At 56.7% G+C, this 21535-nt stretch overlaps 1 protein-coding gene across 1 annotated transcript; it reads left to right on the top strand.

The window, feature by feature from the left end:
- Window positions 1-11789: 11789 nt before the first annotated feature.
- Window positions 11790-21535, top strand: CLCF1 (cardiotrophin like cytokine factor 1). The gene is made up of 3 exons (XM_069470337.1): window positions 11790-11865; window positions 18062-18228; window positions 20050-21535. Exons 1-3 carry the CDS (start codon window positions 11850-11852, stop codon window positions 20542-20544), a joined length of 678 nt encoding a protein of 225 aa, XP_069326438.1. The 5' UTR covers window positions 11790-11849; the 3' UTR covers window positions 20545-21535.

The following is a 21535-nucleotide window of genomic DNA, read 5'->3' on the forward strand; positions in this document are numbered from 1 at the left end:
GACTGTAACAGCTCTCAGTGGTCTCCTGCCTCCACCCTGTCCCCTCCAGTCTACTCTCCAAACAGCAGCAAAATTACTAAAATGTCAATTGTGTCATGCCTCCCCCTTGTTTACATGCTCCAGTAGTTGCTATGAAATCCAAACTCTACTCTGAACCTGTAGGAGCCCGCTCCACCCATCTCCCCCGCTGATCACCTGTTGTACCAGTCACTTCCTCTCCCATCTGGGGATCTTTGCACTTGTTCCCACCACTTGGTATGGTCTTCCCACTTCTTACATGGTGGCTCTTCTCTTCCTCAGGGCTCAGCTGCAGTTGCCCCTCCTCAGCTAGGCCTTCTCTGCCCCCACCCCACCCCCACCCTGTGCTCTCTGGCTGGGCCCTTGCCCTGTTCTAGCAGCAGCACTAACCCCAACTCCGCATTATCTCATGCATGTGTTTTTGATCTGCCCCCCATGGAAATCAGCAAAGCCTTCCCAGCTTCTCCACCTCTGCCCCACACGCATTACCTGAGTAGCCCAGCTGGAAGAGGAGACAGAAGCAGAGCTCCCGGGAAGGCTGCGAAGATTCACATATTTCTGCCCATGACCCCTACAGGGCTATAGGGTCCTATGGCCTTGAGGTCCTTGGAGCAAGGCCCTAGGCACGGGGGAAGGGAGACGGAATCTCCTTGGGCCACTTCATGAGTCTTTCTTCAGTCACCCTCCTGTCCCCTTGCCAAAAGTCAGAAATCATCTGAACCTTCTGAAGGGCTTAGAAACCAGGAAATGGCCTAGAGCTGGGAGTCAGGAGACCTGAGTTTCATGTCTGGGACTCAACACTGACTTGCTGTGTGATGTACAAGTCTCTCCCTGTCTTCAGCTGTTTCTTCATCTGTACAATGTGATGGAGGGGGGAATGGGGACAGCACACTGAGGTCCCTTCCAACCATGACATGCTGGGATCCTGCAGGGGCCGTGCAGCTTCCCTGTCCTCTTCATCTGCCTGCAGCGGGGGAGGGCAGCTGTAATCAATCGGCTGTCCTGCTTGCCCTCTCCCTGCCCCCTGCGCTGTGGGGCTGGAGGGAGATTTCCAATCTGAGGCCAAGAAGCTTCCCCAGGCTGGCGGCTGGCACATCACACTAGTGCACTTCTGGTCCAGAGGGGAATAAGGAGCTCGGCGCTGCCAGGAACCCTTTGTGTTGGGTGAGGAATGGGTATAGGGACCCAGAGAGAATTTGGAGACCTAGGTGTAGCTCCAGCCCGACTCACAAATGGCCTCAAGCACGTCAAGGCTCCTCTCTGGGTCTGTTTCTTCCTCAATAAAATGAAGGTGTTGGGTGAGATGCTGTCTCAGGATTCTTTCAAACCCCGAATGTTTACAGTCTCTGCCATACCCCACAGTAGAGGTCGCCTTCTGTGAGCGGGTAGGCATGCAAGTATGTGTTAATGTGTGTATGTGGGGAAGGTGCAGCAGATACGGAATGGAAGAAAGGAAATTCTGTTGGGAAATTTCTTCTCTTCAACTACCACTTCTCACCCAGCTGGTTAGGTTTGAAGTTGCAGGAAGTCCAAAGCTTGAGACCTTGGTGCTCAGTAATTCATTCATTCAAAGTATTTTGGGTGCACTTTTGCACAGGACAAAAATCCCTGCTCTCATGGGGCTTCCGCCGTGGTGTAGAGAGACAGATGGCAAAATAAACAAGTCAGTCGCATCGTATGCTAGAAGGTGGTGGCTGTTGCAGAGAAAAAGCAAGGCCTGGGGGTTGGGGGGCCAATATATATAACCTGAACTTTTGTACCCCCATAATAAGCTGAAATAAAAAAAAAAAAGAAAGAAAAAAAAAGAAAAAGCAAGGCCTGAGAGGGGTAGAGGAGTGTCGGGAGAGAAGAGCTTCAGTGTTGAATAGCCTGGCCAGGCTGGCTTCATGGGAACTGGCTATTTGAGCAAAGATCTGAAGGAGGTGAGGCAGTGAGCCCTGCAGACATCTGGGGACAAGCACTCCAAGTAGAGGGAATGGCCAATGCCAAAGCTCTGAGCAGAAGTTTGAGCAAAGTCAAGGTTCCTGAGCTGGGGAGGGCTACAATCTAGTGGGGGAAAACTGACATCAAAGAATCACCGAAGTAAATGTGAAATTACACCTTTGAAAAGGGACAGGAATGATGATGACATGGGCAATGAGAGCCTGTCACTGGGCACACCTGGTCTGGGGTATCAGGGAGGGCTTCCTGGAAGAAGGAACAGTCTGAGAGAGGTGAGGCATGGGGAACAAGTTGACCAAAAAAGCACAGTTGCTGAGAAGTCATTGGTGAGGATGATTTGCCAGGCACTGCTCTGTCCTACCACAGGATGTCCCCTGCAGCCCACCTTACAGACACAAGAGCAAAGGCAGGATGACTCGTAGTTGGCGTTTTACCAGACTGGGGTAACCAATAGGCAGAGGGGCAGAGGAGTTTAGGGCTTGGGGGTTCACTCTGGTCCATCTGGCTCTAGTCTGTGCACGGGCAGAAATGGTGCTGTATGGTCACTCTGGGCTAACCAAGCAGGCATGGCACCTCTTGAGTTGCTGGGGTGCTAAGCTGGTGGAGCACCACTTGGCCCGCTTGTGATGAGTTTGTGGCATGCCAGGTGTTGCCAGCCACCTGCCAAACTCTGCCCATGCCTTTCTCATTCCCTGGCATTTCTCCCAGCAATGAGAACAATGTTTGGCATGCAGTAGTGGTTTAATAAGTCTGTGTTGAATGACTGAAGAGTAGAGGATTCGGAGAGATCAGAAGACTTGAACCCAGGATTGTCTGCTGAGGTTGAGAATGTGGTTCTAGGTGCCAGACTGCCTATATCTGAATCCTGGCTCTATCACTTAACAAGTTGTGTGAAAATGGACAAGTTGTTTATGTTCTCCAAGCCTCAGCTCCCTAATCTGTAAATGGGGGGTAACAACAGTCTCTACCTCACAGGGCTGTTGTGGGATGGAGTTAATGTTTATAAAGCTCTTAGAATCTGCTGTTAGTATTGCTATTCTTATGGTTGCTGTGTTCTACCACCTCCCTCTCTGGTGTGTATCCTCGCAGTATCGTAGGGCCAGAACTGAAGACAAGTCATCACCCTCAATGAAGCCAGGGTGAATCCACACTGGGAACCCAGAAGGCAAGTCTCCTCAAAGAAATATCACAGGGAATAGGTCTGGAGTCCAGACATTAGGAAATTTCCTGAGGCCTCTGGGGTAAGGCAGAAGAGTCACACCGGGGGAAGAGGCTCAGGAGGAAGGCTGTTGCTGCTTCCAGCTGTGCCACGTGCTGGCCCCACGATTCTGGGTCCTCAGTGTCCTCTGCCTCCCAAGAAGAATGTGGGCCCTTGCCTGCCTTGCAAGCTGCTGGATGCTGGCACGAGATAATGGATGTGCCCACACTGCCAGGCACTGTGCACAAACCAGGGATCAGGTTTTTCACGGCTGCAGGGCTGGAGGTGGAGGGGAGATGTGATGGAAATTATTAAACCCACAACGGGGATGGGAAGGGGGACGCTAAGGCTTGTGTGCCAAAACCTGGCCTTCTGGAGTTACAGGGCCCCCTTGGAGCGCAAGTGAGGTACGTTTAGGACAAATCAAAGGCAGTGTGCTTCACCCAGCAGGGGAGGATGCTGATGGAACTCATTACCCCAAGATGTGGTCTTGGCTGGAAATATAAATAGCTTCACAAAAGGTTTAGATAAATCCATGGATGACAGCTCCATTCATGGGTTAGAAGGGGAAGGAGGCTGTTTGGGGCCTGTCCCCTCCCCCCTCAGGAACGCATCAGGGATGTGACCTGGCCTCCCTGAACGATGCTTTTGCACTCCTGTTGGAGGCAGGCTGCAGGCTGCGTGGACTCCAGGAGGCAATGCTGTGTCCCTGTAAGCTGGAGCCTGGCCTGAGTCCTGGGCCCTTTGCTCACCCTCCCCCACACTCCCCATTCACTGTCTTGGGGAGAGAAGGCACCACCAGTTTTGGGGAAAGCATCCTGGCTGGGCTGTCCCCTGAGGGACCAGCAGAGGGAGACAGACACCGCGTCCTGTCTCAGTTCCCAGACCAGATGCCAGGCTGATCGGCCTTGGGCAGGGTCAGGCAAGCCTCTGTGGGTGCCGGCTTCGTGCCCACGTTGGGTAGGCGCCCACGCGGGGAAGGGGCAGGGAAGACAGTCTCCTTGGCGGAGATGGGCTTACTACGGGGGAGATGGGTTTGGGGAGGAGATTTCAGGGAGCTAACTAGGTGCGGGGTGGGGAGAGGGCTACTAATTAAGAGCAGGGTGGCTCTGGAGCCAGGCTGCCTGCCTGGGTGACGCTGGGCAAGTTATGTAACTCTGTGCCTCGGTTTCCCCATGGTACAATGACAAGTTCAACAGCACCCTGCTTTCAGGACCATGGGAGACTGTTGTATTTAAGTGTTTCATTGCAGTGCCAGGCAATGAGTAAGTGCTCAGTAAACAGTAGCTGTATCTTACATGGGTGGGGAGACCAGCGGTCTCTTCAGTCTCCTTGGAGCTCGGCAGCACACACAGCCCTTTCGCTGCCTCGTCTCACCGCAGCCTCGTCTCACCACAGCCTCACCACTGCGCTGGAGGCCTGGCGAGGCTGAGAGGCCATCTTGTGAGTGCTAGGGCTGGGCTTTCCGATGCTAGAGAATCCAGGGATCGTCCCGGGGTCCCTGCGGAGCTGGAGGCTGGAGGCAACCTGCCTCAGTGCCCTGGTTTGTGCTGAGCCTCCTGGCAGGCTGACCACATCTCTGGTGGGTATTGAAGTCACCTTGCCCTCAGTCTCACCAGAACACAAGCCCCTGGCGGGCAAGCTGTGTGTCTCTGTAGGTCCACACTGTTCAGCAAGGTATATATAGTAGGGGCTTCAGGAGGTGATTGGACCCCACAGGTCTGAATGCCAGTTCCTCCCCAGCCCCTGTACTGGTTCCAGGCCAGGTGTGGCCCTCTTTTTTGCCACTTGAATTCTCCCTGCCTCCTCTGTGACATTTTTCCTAACATCTCCTCCCTCCTCTGACCTCTTTCTTCTCTGCACTATAGCTCTTTGTACACCTTCTTAAATTCCTGTTTTATTTGACACATTTTGCAAGGGTCAAAGGCTGAAACTGAAAGTCAGGACTACAGGGTAGACCTCAGAAAGATGCCTGTGGGTGCTGGAGAGTGGGTGAGTTCTTCATAGACCCAGGCCACCCATGTCTTCTGGACACCCTGAAGGCCTAGAATGGGGCTGGCACACGTTCGGTTGGCTCCCTTCCTCCCTTCTGAGCCGGCTGTACCCGGAGATTCCACCCTTCCTGCCTCCAGCCCTTCTTCAGTGCTACAAGAATGCTGTCTGGGATACAAGGTCAAATCCTCAGGAGTTGTTTATTGTGAGGGGAGAGAGGAGACACATCCTGAGACTGCACTTGTAACACAAGGTAGAGAGTGGCAGGGCCCCAGAGTCACGTGGCTGTGCCCTGTGGTGGGGAGGCAGATAGGGGCAGTGGGGACAGGCTGAGGAAGAAGCAAGGATGAACGGAGAAGGCTTAGATGCGCAGCCATGGGGGCTTGCCAGAGACAGGTGCATTCTAGCAGAGGGGCCATCATTAGCAAAGACAAAGGGCTAGGCTGGCACAAGGGGCAGCCAGCAAGAGCACTGAGCACTGCTGATTGCTTCTAAGTGCTGGTGATTTGACCTATGTCCACTCAGTTGTCCTTTATTCTGAGGAAGGTACTAGTATCATCATCCCTGTTTTACAGAGGAGAAAACCAAGGTGTAGGGCGGTTAAGTGACGTGGCCAAGGTCACACAGCTGATAGAGGGGGAGCAGGCACTCTTCCAACAGTGCTGGAATGGCAGGCCCATGAGGTGGGACTCTGCGTCACTGCATCATGGGGGGATAGCCCCTGGGGAGATGGGGTCCATCCTCTGACCTGGGGGCGGGGCAGGAGAACAGACAGTCTGGAGAAAGCCATGAGAACCCTGAAGGAGGGAGGATGGGTGGGAGGGAGGGAGCAGGAGAAGCCGGCAGTGACTCAGCAGGGCAGGATAAGGATCTTCCAGCCCAGGGAGAGGTAACCCCACTCCTCTGCCAGGGGAGATGGAGTCACAGAGCCTGCGGCATGGGTTGGCCAGGGCAACGGAACATCCTGGGAGAACTGCGGCGGGGAAAGCTCCTGGCAGGCAAGGGAGGAGTCGAGCACCTGGGGGTATCCCTTCCGCCCCTGCCCTCTTCACACACCCATCACCCAGACATCCTGGCACATGGGCAGACAGAGCCCTGGCAGGGCAGGGGAGAGCCAGGCGGGCAGCAGGCCTGGGTCCTCTCAGCTTCTCTTTGGCTTCACAGGGAAGCAGGGGGTGGGGGGCGTGTTCTTTGGGAGGCCCCAGCTGGGTCAGGTGTGGATGGGGGACCTAGGGCAGGATGGGGCCATTGCTGAGGTAAGAGGAGGCCGTCTGCCCCAGGGTTTCCGCTGACATCACAGCCAGCTCAGGGTGAGGCAGGGCCCTCTGGGCTCCTGTCCACTGGAAAGAAAGGGAAAGTGCGCATTCACACAGCCACCCACCCCACACACACCCAGACACACCGCCCCCCACGTTCCCGCGGCTCCTCCACACATGCACTGGAGGGAGGGCGCGCACGTGGCATGGCGGTGGAGAGGAGGCTGCTCCCGCTCCCAGGGATGTGAGTCCCACGGTACTGAGCTTCTTAGGCCTCACTTTGCCGCCATTGAGCAGCAGCCCCAGGAAGCAAAGGGAAGTCCTTGTCCTGGTTCTGTTGGTGGGTGGCCATCTAACTCACAGTTTAATGCTCATTCCATGGTTCCAAACTACCTGCTAATGGAATCCAGAATTCTAGCTGAGCTCTCCAGTGCTCTTGGGATCTAGCCTCTCCTGCCCCAGGAGGGAGACACGGGGGACCCTAGCTCAGCGGGACACTGTCAGTTCATGTCAGTGGTGGGTGGTGGGCAGGACAGCCTAGGTCTCCCTCTGCTCCACACCAAGGCTCTCCAGGTACTGGAGGACTCTCTTTATGTCCCAAGGAACATCTTAGTGTCCTGAAGAAACCAGTTGTGCCTGGGGCTAGATGGCTCAGCAAAGTCCTGCTGTTGCTGAAGTCTGCCCTAAGCACCCAGACTCTTCTCTTTGCAAGAGTCCCCCTCTGCTCCCCCTGCCTCCAGGCTGGCACCTGCATGGTATAATTAAAAGGGCACGTCACTGAGGTTAGACAGTACTGTGTTCCCATCCTGGTTCTACCACTTGTGACCTGAGACAAGTGACTTCATCTTACCGAGCCTCAGTTGCCTTGTGTATAAATGAGGAAATGATAGCTCCTACCTCATGAGTTTATTGCAAAGAGAAAATGAAACAGTGCCCATGCCTGACGTGGGGAAGAGCTCAGTGCATTAAAACTATTGTCAGTATTTAAGCAAAGTAAACGTCAGTGAGAAACAGCAGCATGGCAGCAGGCTAGGGGGTCACCGTGGCAGGCATCTGCCTCTCCTGCCCACACCCAAGGCAGCCTCCACCCCTCCACCCCATGACCCCTTACGGTTCCTCTCTGTGTCCCCAGCATCTGGCATGGGTGGTGCTCAGGGAATGTTTGGTGAACAAATGAATGAACTAGTGTATGTCCCTAATTTCCAGCTGGGGAAACTCTGTGGGTTTCTCCAGTACCATACTCCTGCTTGCCTGTCAGGAGGGGACCAGACTAGAGGCTCCCCAGCTCAGGGGTCCTGGGCTGGGGTCCCTGTGACGCTAATTCTCCAGCTGTGCAGGATGTGGCATTGGTTGTTCATTTGGGCACCTGGAGAGCTTTCCCTGGGGATGTTAGTTTTGTGGGGAGGGAGAAGTGGGACATTCGCCAGTCCCTGAGCCAACACTGACTCACCCTCACCTCTTGGAGGGCAGCTCAGTTATCACCTGGTGCCAGCTCTGCCCCCCAGCCAGACACCTCTTGGGGCCTGATCTGCCATCCACCTGTAGATGGTAAGGCCTGGAGTCTGGAAAGCCAGAGAAGGTGGCAAACCAGTGTTACCCTCATCAGCTCACTGAATACTCCCACCATCCTGTGGAGAGAAGGCAGAGGTAGTCATACCCCATTCCACAGAGAGGTGACAGGCTTGTCCCAAGGCCACATTGGCCAATTGGAAGCAAGATATCCTGACTCCTAGCCTACTCCGTGCCTGCCGAAGGGAGCCCTGTGGGCTACACCCAGTGATACCTCGGTGTTGTGCCCGTGGTTGCCATTGTACTTCCTGCTCAGTCCACCCACGTGTCTGCCCTGAAGCCCCATCTCCTCTTGGATGTTCTCCTTGGCCCTATGTGCACCCACTACCACCTATAGCTGGTCTCAGATGGTTCAGTGAGTGTCCCAAGACTGTGAAATTCTTGAAGGCAGGAGTGGGTTTTCCTTGTCCTCTCTGTCCCTTACAGCAGTGGTCCCCAACATTTTTGGCGCCAGGGGCCGGTTTCATGGAGACAGTTTTTCCATGGTGGTGGAGGGGACTGGGGGGCAGGGTGGGGGGTGGAGCTGTAGCTCAGGCAGTGATGCCAGCGATGGGGAGCAGCTGTGAGTGCAAATAATGCTTCTTTGCTGGCTCCCCTGCCCCCACTCACCTCCTGCTGTGTGCCTCCCTACTCCTAAATTTCATAGAAGACAATTTTTCCATGGTGGGAGTAAGGGGGTGGCAGGGCTCTGCTGCTTGGTCCCTAACAGGCCACAGACCGGTACAGCCCTGGGTTGGGGACCTCAGGTTTATAGGACCTAGCACCTAGTAGAGACTGAGAAAATGCCTGCCTATACAATGTACCATGGGACAGAGTCTCTTCCTAAGGATGTTCATCTGGAGCTAAGGGGACAGGTGTCTCCTCTAAACTCTGTGCTGTCACCAGCAATCCCAGATTGTGTTTCTGAGAGCCACAGGGGAGCAGGAACTCTCTGAGGCCCCCAGATGGAAGTCAGAGGGCAGCCACCTGTCCTCCGCCCCACAGAAACCCTGGAGGGGCTGCTCCTTTGCTATCTTTCCTTCCTTCCCTCTTCCCCCAATTCCAGCACCCTACCCTCATCTGGGGTTTTGGCAGAATAAAGGCACAGTCATTATTCCAGCCCCCACCCCAACCCAACTGGCAGCTCCTAGCCTGCTGCCTTTGTCCAGACATGGCAGAGGGGCGCTGGCAGCTTGGAAATGGAGTTGATTTTCCCTTTGGCAGTGTGGAAGATGGGGGAGAGCAGAGGTTTGGCCCCCACTAGGCGAGGGCAGGTATGCAAGTCCAGACAAGAGGCAGAGGGAGAACAGGACTTTCTCAGCTTTTGGGGTCACTATATTAAGAATCAAAGACAAACTGGGGATCTGGGGGGCTGTGTGTAAAGCCAATTATCCCTACACTTACCTGGCCTGGGTCCCTGTTTCAGAGCTGCAGCCCTCGTTCCTGCAAACGAGTGCTTTCTAGATACCCCCCCAGGTGAATGTTTGCTGGGAGTGGCATTGTCCACTCTCCCCTCTTCTGCTTCAATCTCTTCCTCTTCCTCACCCAGCTCCCCCTTTCTCCTCTGCTCCTGCCTCCTCCCCTCTTTCTCACTCCCACCCATGTGCCTCTTTGTGTCTCCTCTTTCCTGCCCTGGTCCCTTCTCTTTTCTCACTCCTCTCACAGCCCCCACCCTCCAGCTTCAGCTCCCCTCCCCTGTCTCCTGGCTCCTCCTCCTCTCCCCGCAAGGGGCTGCTTTCTCCCTGACTCAGCAAGGTGCTTTATAAGGTGCTGAGGGGCTCAGCCAAATCCAAACCACATTGTGCAGACTCTCCACAAGGCGAGAGGCTGCAGAGAAGGGCCTGAGCTGCTCCTCTTCCTTTCTTGGCTCCCTCCTTCTGAAAGGGTAGCTGCTAGAGGTACCTCCTGGCCAGCCTCAGTGCCAGTCAGCCGTGGGCATCTGCCTTCTTGACCTTGGCATGGGCATCAAAAGATCGTTGGGCTCACTCACCAAGAATGTCATTGAAACTGCAGGGTTCTGGCTGGTGGGGGCAGGGAGGAGGGAAGGAGGGAAGAGGGAGGCCCTGAGTGCTTTTCACAAGGGCCCCTCCAAGGCAGTTTTCATCAGAGCTGCTACCAATGTCCCACAGGTTCCCTGCCCTGCACCCCAGGCCAGCTCTCCTTTCCCAGCTCTTTTTCTCCTTGTTTAGGAAAAAGAAAGGAAGAAAGGGTGGGGGGAGGAGAGAGAGAGAAAGAGAGAGAGAGAGAAGGAAAGAAAAAAACCAACCCAACAACAAAGTCTGTCCCACTCCAGTGAGGTAATTGAAAACAAACTTCTTCCCCACCCCCCCGCCCCCCCACCTCAGTTCTCACAGTGCAGAAAAGGGAAGAGCTGCCCTGGGAACCCAGCACTGGCCACGACCACGATGCCTGCTCTGACCCACGGCTGGAGGGGCTATGGCTGGACTGGCAGAGCGGCACCGGGGCAAGAGTGAGGGAGGAAGGCTCTGATGCCACTCCAGGCAGAAGCATCACCTTCCAGGTCTGGCCCACCACTGGGCCTCTTCTCCTTTGAAACAACAAATCAACAACAACAACAAAAGCAACTTATTACCAAATGATTTAATTCGTGGTGTGGTTACAGAGCATCCAAGCCTTGGGGACCAAATGACTGTCCTCCCAGAAAAATCATGAAGTGGGGCTGTCCACAAGCCCTGGATGAGAGCGGTTTCCTCTGCGCTCCCTCTCCCTGGCAGCCCTTTGGAGAGGGAGAAAGGGGGAGGAAGGGAGACCCTGTAGGGAGGGTACTAGGCTTATGGGTCCCCTAGGTGTCCTGCCCAGCAAGTCCCAACCCAGGCCTCAGGGAAGGAAGGAGGAGAGGACTCCACAGCCAAACCACCCCTACCTCACCACCAGAAAAAACCCAAACCCCAAAGGAAGGAGAATGTCAAATGTCTTTAATGGGGAAGCATTTCACAAAAGGGGACGCTTGGTCTGTCCATCGCCTTGAATCAGGAGCATTCTCGCTGAGTCACCCGAGAAGCCTCTGGTGTTGAAACTGGTCCGGTGCCTCGTGCTGATTAATGAATTACAAATCCCCCACCCATGTGCATGCTCCCTGGTCACTGGAAGAAGAACGACTGGGCAGTGGGCCTGTGGTGCCCTCTTCCTCCCCCCCAGGGGGCATTGTGAGCCGGTTAGTCACCTGCCCCAGCCCCTGGCGCCTCACTGAGCTTTAGCTTTTGGAAATGGGACAAGCGGCGGGACAATAGGCCAGGGGGGCGGTCAGCCCAGACAAAGGGCAGCAGGAAAAACACCATCACTTGCTTCCAGGCCAGCTCGCTGGCATTTGGGAGAATGTGTCATTGCATTTACTTAGGGGGAAGTGGGGGGAAGGTTAGAGACGAGGAGGCAGAGGTAGGGTGAGAGCAGGGACCCTGCGCACAGGGCAGGGGGCAGGCGTCCCCAGGCCAACACCAGGGGAGAACCCCACACCGAGGCCGCCTCACTGTCCTGGCTCTCGGGAGTCTGCAGACGGACTGATGCCCTCCCCGCCCCCTCCCCCAGGAGGCCCAGGGTGGTACCACGGCAGCCTTGCCTCACCTCACCCCCCCTCGGTGTTGTGGGAGGGAGAGGGAGCCCCAGAAGCCCTCCCTTCCCTCCTCCCCCCTCCTCCCCCCACCCCGGGGAGGGCCGCTACAATTTGTGGTTACAGCTTTACACGTCAGAAAAAAAAAAAGTTTGCAGAATGTCCCACACCGAAAAAAAAAAAAAAAAATCCGAAACCGAGCGAAAAAAACCTGCGAGTGGGCCTGGCGGATGGGATTATTAAAGCTTCGCCGGAGCCGCGGCTCGCCCTCCCACTCCGCCAGCCTCAGGGAGAGGAGCCGCGCCCGGCCGGCCCGGCCCCCAGCCCCATGGACCTCCGAGCAGGTAGGAGCCAGGCGTCCGAGGCCCCGGCCTCCGCCCTCGCCGAGCAGCCACGAGATCCGGTTCCCGTCCTTCCCCCCGACACCCCCGGGAAGCGCTGCGCCGGGGATCGGGGCCGGAGGAGGCACGGCTGGGCGCCCTCGAGAGGGGCCGGGTGGGGACGCGGCATTCTTGGAGTCCGCTCGGCGGGGCCAGGAGGTGGCCAGGGGTGCGGCGGGGAGCCCGGACGACTCGCAGACCTGGGGAGGCGGCAACCTGGAGCCCCAGCGAGGCGGGGTCCCGGGGAACCCGCAGACCGAGAGCCCCACGCAAAAGTCGGGACAAGCGAGTCCGAGGCGGGGAGCGAGGCTGTGGGAGGGAGACGCCGCGCGAGGGGAGGAGGGGGCCGGGGAGAGGAAGAGGGAGGGAGGCAGAGGGGGAGCCCGAGGCCGGGCCGGTGGGAGGCGAGGGGAGGCCGACACCTCGGGCCGCGCTGCTCCCTCCCCGGCCCGCAGGGAGGGGAAGGCGGGCGGGAGTGAAGAAGGGCGGGCGAGCGGAGAGGAGGGTGGGGGGCAGAGTCGAGCCTGGCTGGGCCGGGCCAGACGGGCCGGACGGCGGGACTCGCGGCTTCCTCGCTGCGCGCAGCGCGGCCGGAGCTTTCCATGCTGCCCACGGCCGCGGAGCCGGCGGCAGGTAGGGCGGGCGCGCGGGCCGGGCAGCTAGCCCCCCGGCCCTCTGTGGCCTGGGAGTGATTACTGCAGGGTGGGGGGGGGACGCGGGCGCAGCCCGGCCGGACCGGCAGGAAAAAGTCCGTCACCCGCCGGGGAGCGGCGGGAGCCCTGCGGCCCGCGGGACGGTGGGCGGGCAGGGCAGAGGGTTGACGCGCGGGAAAGGGCAGCGGCCGAGCTCGGGAGCCCGGCTCCCCGGACCCCGCCCCCGCCGCCGGGAAGGGAGCGACCGGGCGGGAGCGGGCGGGGGCGGGGCCGGGGGCGCCGGGGCCACACAGGGGGAAGGCGCTGCTGCCGGGAGGGGTCCGGGAGCGAGAGGTCACCGCCGAGGAGGGAGGGCTAGCGAGCTGCCGCTGCAGCCGCACAGTTCCCGGGCCGAGCCCTTCGAAAGGAACCTCAGGTCCCCGGGGCCTCGCCAGACTCCCCTCATCGTTGCTCTCCCCACTTTACTTTTCCAACGCCACACTGGGCTCCAGGAGCCGTCCCTACAGACCCTCAATCTCAGAGGACCCCATTTTCCTCCAGAGCCCAGCCTGGCCCTCCCCCGTGGGGTGGAAGGGGCTTCCAGGGGAGGCGGGGGAAACTGGCGGTGCCGGCACTGCAGGAGCAGTCTGAGCCTGGGAGAGAGGCTGGGGTGGGGGTGCGGACACATTCTCTGCCAGACGCTGTTTCTCTGACCCTGATAGACCTGTGCCCTTCTCCTGAGCACACACTGGCCCTCACATGGACACAGGTATATATTACCCTAACGGCCCAGATGTGCTCCCCCAACTAGCTCAGACACATTCGCTGCCCGGGAGCTACACACAACCAGGGAAGGAAACAGGCAGAGATGGTAGCCACTGTCACCCATCAGCCCCAGAAGTGACACTCCAGACTAGTGTAATGGCTCCCTCTTCAGACCCACACTCCTGTCCCGTTCACACTTCTGCACACCACCCCCTACACACCAGCTACTCTGCTCAGGGACACTTCACATTCCTCCCCACAATCCCACCTGCCTATTCACACCCTGCTCCTCCCCACTCTCTCCCAGCCCCTCCCGCACCCTCTTGATAACAACACCCTTTCCAGCTCACCTACAGCTTGCCCTGGACTATTTCTTTCGCTTCTTCCCCCTGCCTCTGGCTTCCAGCTGGCTGCACAGCAGCCCCCTGGCTTCTCCCTGCTCTCCCTGAGCACACCCAGGGCCCTCTTGTGGCACAATCAGGAACCCTTTCACTCCAACCGAAGCCCAACTCTTGTCTTGGTTACTGACTTCACAAGCAGGGGCTGGCCCACCCTCTGCGTCTTTCCCTGGGCCTCAGTTTCTTCTGTCTTTTAGGCTGGAAGAGAAGGGCAGGGAGGGGAATGCTGGAGAGGTCAGCAGAGATGGAGCCCCACAAGTTTCAGCAGGGAGGGACTTTAGCATGCACAGCGCAACCTCCTCATGCAAGCCTATGGTCACCAGAGGGGCTGGTGGCAAAACTAGTTCTCCTGACTTCCCGGTCCATGTGTCCCCACTCACCAAGCCACTTCTCAGCAGGCTGGGGGAAATGGAATCGAGGAGAGGGCAGACAGGAGAGAAAAGGGAGGGCAGCCAGCCTGGAGGACTGAGGAAAGATGGGTTTCTGTGGCCTGTCCCTGGGAATCCAGGTCAGGAGGCACCCCCTAGGGCAGCTTCCTACAGTCACAATGCCTGAATCTCACACCACAGTGTACACATCACCCCCTAACCCAGTCCTCCCCCTAATTCTTCTCAACAGATCCCTCCAAGGTCACCCATATGTTGGTCCTAGTCTGGCCTGAGGGAAGGGCCTTTCTGTCTGGCTCCCATATTTAGCTCAGCCTGTAGCCACTGGCCCTACCTCTGGAGCCCTGCAGTGCCTCCCTGGCTCCAACATTTAGAGGTTACAGCTTTTAGCCACAGGTCCCAGGTGCAGAGTCTCCCAGCTGACTCATCCTACCTATCCTAATCATCCTGGCACAGCTGCACCGCGGAGCCCCCACCTTCACTGGGAGAGGTCAGCCTGGGGGATCAGGCCAGGGACCGAGACAGCTGGCCAGAGATGCGTACACGGGTGTGCCTGCCTGTGCAGCCGAGTCAGAGTGGCCATGTGCTTGCGTGGGCTAAGAGTATGTGTGTGTGTGTTCATGAGGGGGGCCTTGGTTCCCAGGGCCCAGGGATCTGGATGGAATTAGGAGCTGGCCCGGGTGGGGGCCAGGATTGGGGGTGGAGGGATGCTGCAGGAAACGTGAGCTGTGCTCATTAGCTCCTCACGTGCTCAGCCGGATTTATAAACACAAGGAGAAGACGGGATGTAAACAATCAGCGGGCAGCAGCCAGAGGCAGAGCTGGGGCGGGGGCTGGGCTGGGGGCCAGGACTGGGGGAGGGGGCCAAGGACACAGCCCCCACGTCGAGGTCCACCTGCACACCATGAGCCTGGAGAGGAGGGTGAATGAGGGATCCAGGAAGCCCACCGTAGACTCCCTCCTCGGGGTTCCAGTGCTCACAACTAAACCACAGGTGTTCTCCGCCCCAGGCAGCTTTCGGATTGGATTCACTGCCTGAGATATGGACATGTCTTGCCCAGCATGGAAGCTGTCACAGCGGAGGGCAGAGCCTCATCCTTTTACCTCCCCTTTCTCCTCTCCTAGTCTCTTCTCCCTCTGGGTTCTAGAGACTCCTTCCCTCTTTCTGGTTCTCTCCATGGGCCAGTCAGTCCATGGGCCGGTCAGTCGGATCCTTCTGCTCTCCCCTGCCCGCCCCCCCCCCACCTCCTGCCCCACGCCTGCAGTGACACAGTTACCTCAGAACTGAAATATTCCTGGAAACACCGGCCTCGTCTGGTTAATTTCATGAGCCGTTTTTCTGCCCAGATGACTTAGCTCTTGTTTATCCAAAAGCTTCTCCCCCTGCTGTCCCTGAGTAGGGAGCTGGTTCCCCCCAGGGATGTCCCACAGGGCTCAGAAGGGGAGAGGGAAACAGGCCCAGAGCTGGGATCCTGACCACACCTCCCTGCCATGGGATAGCCAGAGCCCTGTCCCAGAACTCTGGCTAACAGGTCTGCCCAAGGCAGTGTGGGGTAAAGAGACAAGCTCAGCTCCCAATTCCTGCTTCAGCTGGGACCCTTGGCATTGCCACTAACTTTGAGCAAGGCCAGACTCAATCCTGAAAGCCATCTCAAGGCTAGAAGGGCCATTGCCCACCTCAGCAGGTCTCCAGTCTCCCAAACGAACACTATTTTGCACCCCAAGGATCCTGGAGGTGACTCAGCTAGATCCCTAGACTTCGTGCAGAGGGGAAGGGCCTGGAGATGGGATGTGAAGAAGAAGGAATAGGAAGGAACTAAGAGTAAGGCAGGAGCTAGGGATGGAAAGGAGCATCCAGAAGGGAAGCCACAAATTGCAGATGGGGGAAAAGAAAAGGGAGTCTGTTTCCCCAGGGAGCAGTTAAGTGCCTGACCCTGTTCTCTGTCCTAAAACACATGTGTGCATGCGTGCACACCTATATTCACACACACCCCTCAAACAAAGAGCCTTCACCCAAAAGAGCAGGGTCCCTGTAACTGGTGTCCCCCACTGCCATGCTCCATCTGTAAAGCCAGCCAGCCAAACATCTGAGTCAAGACTGACCGGTTGTGCCACTGTAAAAGTCCCCACCTGACCCCTGTGCTCTATAAGTGACACTTCATACAACTTTTTTTTTTTTTTTTTTGAGATGGAGTCTCTGTTGCCCGGGCTAGAGAGCTGTGGCATCAGCCTAGTTCACAGCAACCTCAAACTCCTGGGCTCAAGCAATCCTCCTGCCTTCCTGCCTCAGCCTCCCGAGTAGCTGGGACTACAGGCATGTGCCAACATGCCTGGCTAATTTTTTCTATATATTTTAGGTGTCCAGCTAATTTCTTTCTATTTTTAGTAAAGATGGGGTCTCGAACTCCTGAGCTCAAAGGATCCACCCGCCTCGGCCTCCCAGAGTGCTAGGATTACAGGCGTGAGCCACCGCGCCTGGCCCACTTCATACAACTTGAATCCGGAATCCTTCCCAGTTTGTAACCCTCTCTAAACCCTGCCCCAGCATTATGCCTAGCTCTAACCCTAACCTAGTCTTCATTCTTTCTTAAATCCAAACCCTATTGTAACTCTAAGTACAGCCAAATTGTTAAACCTATCCAACTTATTTCTAACTATCAAAGCAACGTGTCATTACAGAAAAATTTTGGAAGTATAAAATATAATCTAGAGGAAAGAAATCAATTATGACCTCCCACCTACCCAAGCTTAAAACCCAGACTAGCCCTGCTCTTTCTGACATGCCAAACATCACACCATCTGACATCAAAGTCAACAAATTCACAAACCTTAGCCCCAGCTAACCCTCTGCCTGCCCAAACCTAACCACATCCCCCTGCTGGACTCAAACCTCAACCACACTAAATCGACCAAATCCCAAATCTAAACTAATCTGAAACTTTAAAAATAACCCAGTCCTTAAACCTAACCTAGCCCAATGCCAAGTATATCCCTACCCTATCTAAACCCTAATTGCCTCTGCCAGTCCCAAATGTCCACTGTATCCTGACCTTGGTCCTTATCTAAAAGCCTTGAAAAGCATGTTTCCCACAAACTTCCTTACAGCGTGGACTCTGGGCATCCTGGTATGTCCAAACTCTCCAGCGCCATCAGCTGACAGCCCAACTCATCATTTGCATAGCTCTCCCTGTCTATCCCCGTCACCTGGAGGCTGAGGAAAGTTCTCACTGAAATCAAACTTTTCCCCACCCAATACCCTAGATGAGAATGGTACAAACCTCCACACTGCTACCAATCCCTGAGAGTGAAGGCTAAATGTCCTTCAGTCTAACCCTATACTTCCCACACCCAGGAACCATATCCCAGAATATGCCCAAAATTGGCTCCATTGAGGCAGCCCTGTGTCCTTCAGCCTGATCCTGGTGGTCTAACCCTACGCCTTGCCTCCTCTGGCCGATTCCATTCTTGGCTGCAGCCTCTCTCGGGCACCCTCCCTCGGTGCTGACTGCTTTCAGTGTGCAAGCTCAGATATGTGCTGTTTCCCACCGTTGGCTCCCCTCAAGCTGCACTGGGACTGGGAGACTGGGAGAGAAGACTGGGGTACAACTGGAACCCAGACATACTGATTCACAGTCCCTTGGCTTGGCCCCATCCCTCCATGTATACACATACATGTTGGCACACATACTGTGGTACACATGCCAAACACTTTCTCAGCTGACACAGATAGACTCTCAAATAGCTACTGATAGACACAAACACACGCATGCTAAGTCCTCGTCCTCAAACACACATGCCTCTTCTCTCTCTTTCTCTCTCCTTTTCTGGCCAGGAATATTCCCCCTCCTCCATCCCTTCTGCCTCCCATCTGGTGTCCCATCCTCTGTCCAAGGTGGGGACAGACACCTGAGTGGCTGCCAGCAGCTTCCCGCTTGGGCCTGGGCCTCCCCCTCATGCTTCTTGCCCATCCTGTCCACAGGGGACTCGTGGGGGATGTTAGCGTGCCTGTGCACGGTGCTCTGGCACCTCCCTGCAGTGCCAGCTCTCAATCGCACAGGGGACCCAGGGCCTGGTCCCTCCATCCAGAAAACATATGACCTCACCCGCTACCTGGAGCACCAACTCCGCAGCTTGGCTGGGACCTACGTGAGTATCCAGCTTAGGAGTCTGGGAGTTGGGTGCAGAGTGAGGAGTTGGGGGAAGACAGACATATGGTGGAGGGTCCTGGTGATCTGTGGAGTGATAACGAGGGGCCCTTTGGCTCCAAGCAGCCTCCCTGTCTGGCCTATCTCCTGTCCTTCCCTCTCAGGTGCCCCCTCCTCCCCATCCCTGGCCCCAGGACTAGGCATGTGGGCAGGCCTCGCACCCGCCTTGGCCCATTGCCCCACTGGCTGCCAGCCCAGCCGCCCGCCTCCCCCTGGGGGCCGGGGAAGTCTCCTCTGTTTACACCGTGTTGTGGTGTCTCTTGCACGGGCGGGGTTGGGTGGGGATGGAGGGGCCCCACCTCCCATGCCTGTGTTCCAGCTCGTCTCTGCCCCTAGACCTGGGGCCCTGCTGCTCTGGACCCATGGGCCTCCCTTCTGCCTGCCTTTCCCATCCTAGCTGGGCCTCCTAGGGGAGTCCTAGGGGAAGAGGACTGCAGGGAACCCAGGCCAGTAGTGGCAGGGGGTTCGGGTGGGGATAGAGGTTATGCTGTAAGGATTTGGGGGCAGTCCAGAGGTGCTCAGAGAGCCCAGGAGAGAAGGAAGGAGGGTCAGAGGAGCCAAGGACCATGGGGAACCGGCCCCCTCTTCCCGTGTTCCTCTTCCACATCCCAGACCCTACTCTGGAGCCAGGGAAAGAAAAGGGAGGAGGGTGGCGGGGGAGCTGGCTCCAGCCCCAGGATACACCGAGGAAATTAGTTTGTCTCTGTGCTTGTCAGCGTGTGAACCTCCCCCTGGGCCCTTGCCTATCCCAGGCCTCGCCCCTCTCTTCTCCCTTTCTCTCCCAGTCACACATCTCCCTCATCCCTTTCCCTGGGCCCCAGCTGCCCCCCAGGGGCTGGCAAGGGCTTTGCCCTCTTCCCTGTGCTATTCTGCCTTCCACATCCCTCCTCCTGTCCTACTCTTGTGACTGCCTCAGTTTCTTCCTTCTGCAACCCTGCTCCTATCAGCTGAATCCTTCCTTGCGGGTGTTAGTAAGTAACCTTCTGTCCCAATTCCTTCAGCCAGTGGGACCGGGCATGTCAGAGAGGCAAACAGGACTCTGATGCCAGCGGGCCCCTGCCTTTCAGCACCGGCTTTCCTCTCTCTCATTTCCCTGTGCAGAAAACCTTTGCTTCACTCTGCTACCCTCTCTAGTTCCCGACCCTTTTTCTCTCCTGGCTTTCCCTGCCAAATTTCTTGAAGGAGTGGTCTACACCCTCTGCCTCCACTTCCTCTCCACCCACTCACTCCTTAACCCCCTGCAATCTGGCTTCCAGGCCCCAGCAATGGTTCTCTCCAAGGTCGTCAGGCACCTCATTCTTGCCAAAGCCGACAGTATTTGTAGGCTCATTCTCCTTGCTCTCTGTTTTGCAGCCACACTGCTGAGCACTGCTGCCTTCTTGAACTCCTCTTCCTTGGCCTCTGCACTCTCCTGGGCCATCTTCTACCTCTTCAGCCTCGCCTCCTGGTTCCTGGTGGCTCCTCTTCCTCTCTGCCCTGACCCCACGGTGGGCACTCTCCAAGGCTTGCCCACTCAGCCAATGAGCACGTCCTTGCGGAGTGTCTCCTGTGCGGCTTTCTCTTTCTACGCCTCTCCATAGGAGAGTTCACCTGTCACCTCCATGCTGGAGAAACTCAGGGGAGCCCATGAACAGAGAGGCCTAGCATGGCGACAGGGCCAGTGACAGGGGACACAAGAAATAGAAGCTCTGGGTGCAGGCCTCTCAGTGGTGAGCAGGCTGCTCTGCCCGCCTCCTTCCCCATCACCCTCTCCTTTTCACAGCTGAACTACCTGGGGCCCCCTTTCAACGAGCCTGACTTCAACCCACCTCGGCTGGGGGCAGACACTCTGCCCAGGGCCACTGTCAACTTGGAAGTGTGGCGAAGCCTCAATGACAAATTGCGACTGACCCAGAATTACGAGGCCTACAGCCACCTTCTGTGTTACTTGCGTGGCCTCAACCGGCAGGCTGCCACAGCCGAGCTGCGCCGCAGCCTGGCCCACTTCTGCACCAGCCTCCAGGGCCTGCTGGGCAGCATTGCAGGCGTCATGGCAACTCTGGGTTACCCGCTGCCCCAGCCTCTGCCCGGGACTGAGCCCACTTGGACCCCCGGCCCTGCCCACAGCGACTTCCTCCAGAAGATGGATGACTTCTGGCTGCTGAAGGAGCTTCAGACCTGGCTGTGGCGCTCAGCCAAGGACTTCAACCGGCTCAAGAAGAAGATGCAGCCTCCGGCAGCTGCGGTCACCCTGCACCTGGAGGCCCATGGCTTCTGATCTCTGACCTTTACCAACTCCTTTTGTTACCCCTTCAAACCGTGCTCCCACTCTAGGACGGAGAACCCTGTATGCCAACACTTGTTGAGCCAGGAGACAGAAGCCACAAGCCTCTGGCCCTCCCCTGGACTTGGGTGGGGGTGTGATGTAATAAGCCCTGTCTCTTCCCCACCTCCCAAAGGCTTACAGATCTGGGGAAGAGGTGCAATAAGGCCCCATCCTGTTTCTGCAGGGAGTACTGCTCGAGGGAGTCCAAAGTGGTTCAAGGTGGTATAAAGGCTCTCACAGCCTCCTGCCTTCTGCCTACCACTTGGCCAGTACCCACCCAGCCCCTTAAGCAGCACTTCTAGGAAGCATACCTGGAAGACAGGAGTGGGGAGCCACCATAGCACGTGCCTTTCTGCAGTGAAGCCCTTTGGCTGCTCGACTCTTCTTGGATGGGTATTACTCCTCCACCCCCAAATAACTCCACACATCCAATTCAGGAAACAAACATGGTGGCAAGTCTAAACAAAGAGAGATGGGATTAAAAATAAAAGGGATGGGGCCTGCGTTGGAAGTGGCCTACAGACCAGAATAGGTAATACTAAAAGCAGAGGGGCAGGGACAGACCAGACCCAGGAGTCACCAAAGCAATCAGTGGCACAGAGTGGTAAACAAAAGCCATGCTGAACATTAGGACCTTGCCTTAAATTTTCTTGCCAGCATCACGGTGCCTCCTCTCTGCCCCCTTTCCCAGGGTATCTGTGGGTTGCCCAAGCTGGGGAGGGCAACCATAGCCATAGCCACAGGATTTCCTGAAAGTTTACATTGCAGTAGCATTTCGGGGTGTGGGGTGGCAGCTCCCCCAGGCCCTGCCCCCCAGCCCCACCCACTCATGACTCTAAGTGTGTTGTATTAATATTTATTTATTTGGAGATGTTATTTATTAGATGATATTTATTGCAGAATTTCTATTCTTGTATTAACAAATAAAATGCTTGCCCCAGAA

Source organism: Eulemur rufifrons, chromosome 6, assembly GCF_041146395.1.
Source record: "Eulemur rufifrons isolate Redbay chromosome 6, OSU_ERuf_1, whole genome shotgun sequence".
NCBI classification, from domain to species: Eukaryota; Metazoa; Chordata; class Mammalia; order Primates; family Lemuridae; genus Eulemur; species Eulemur rufifrons.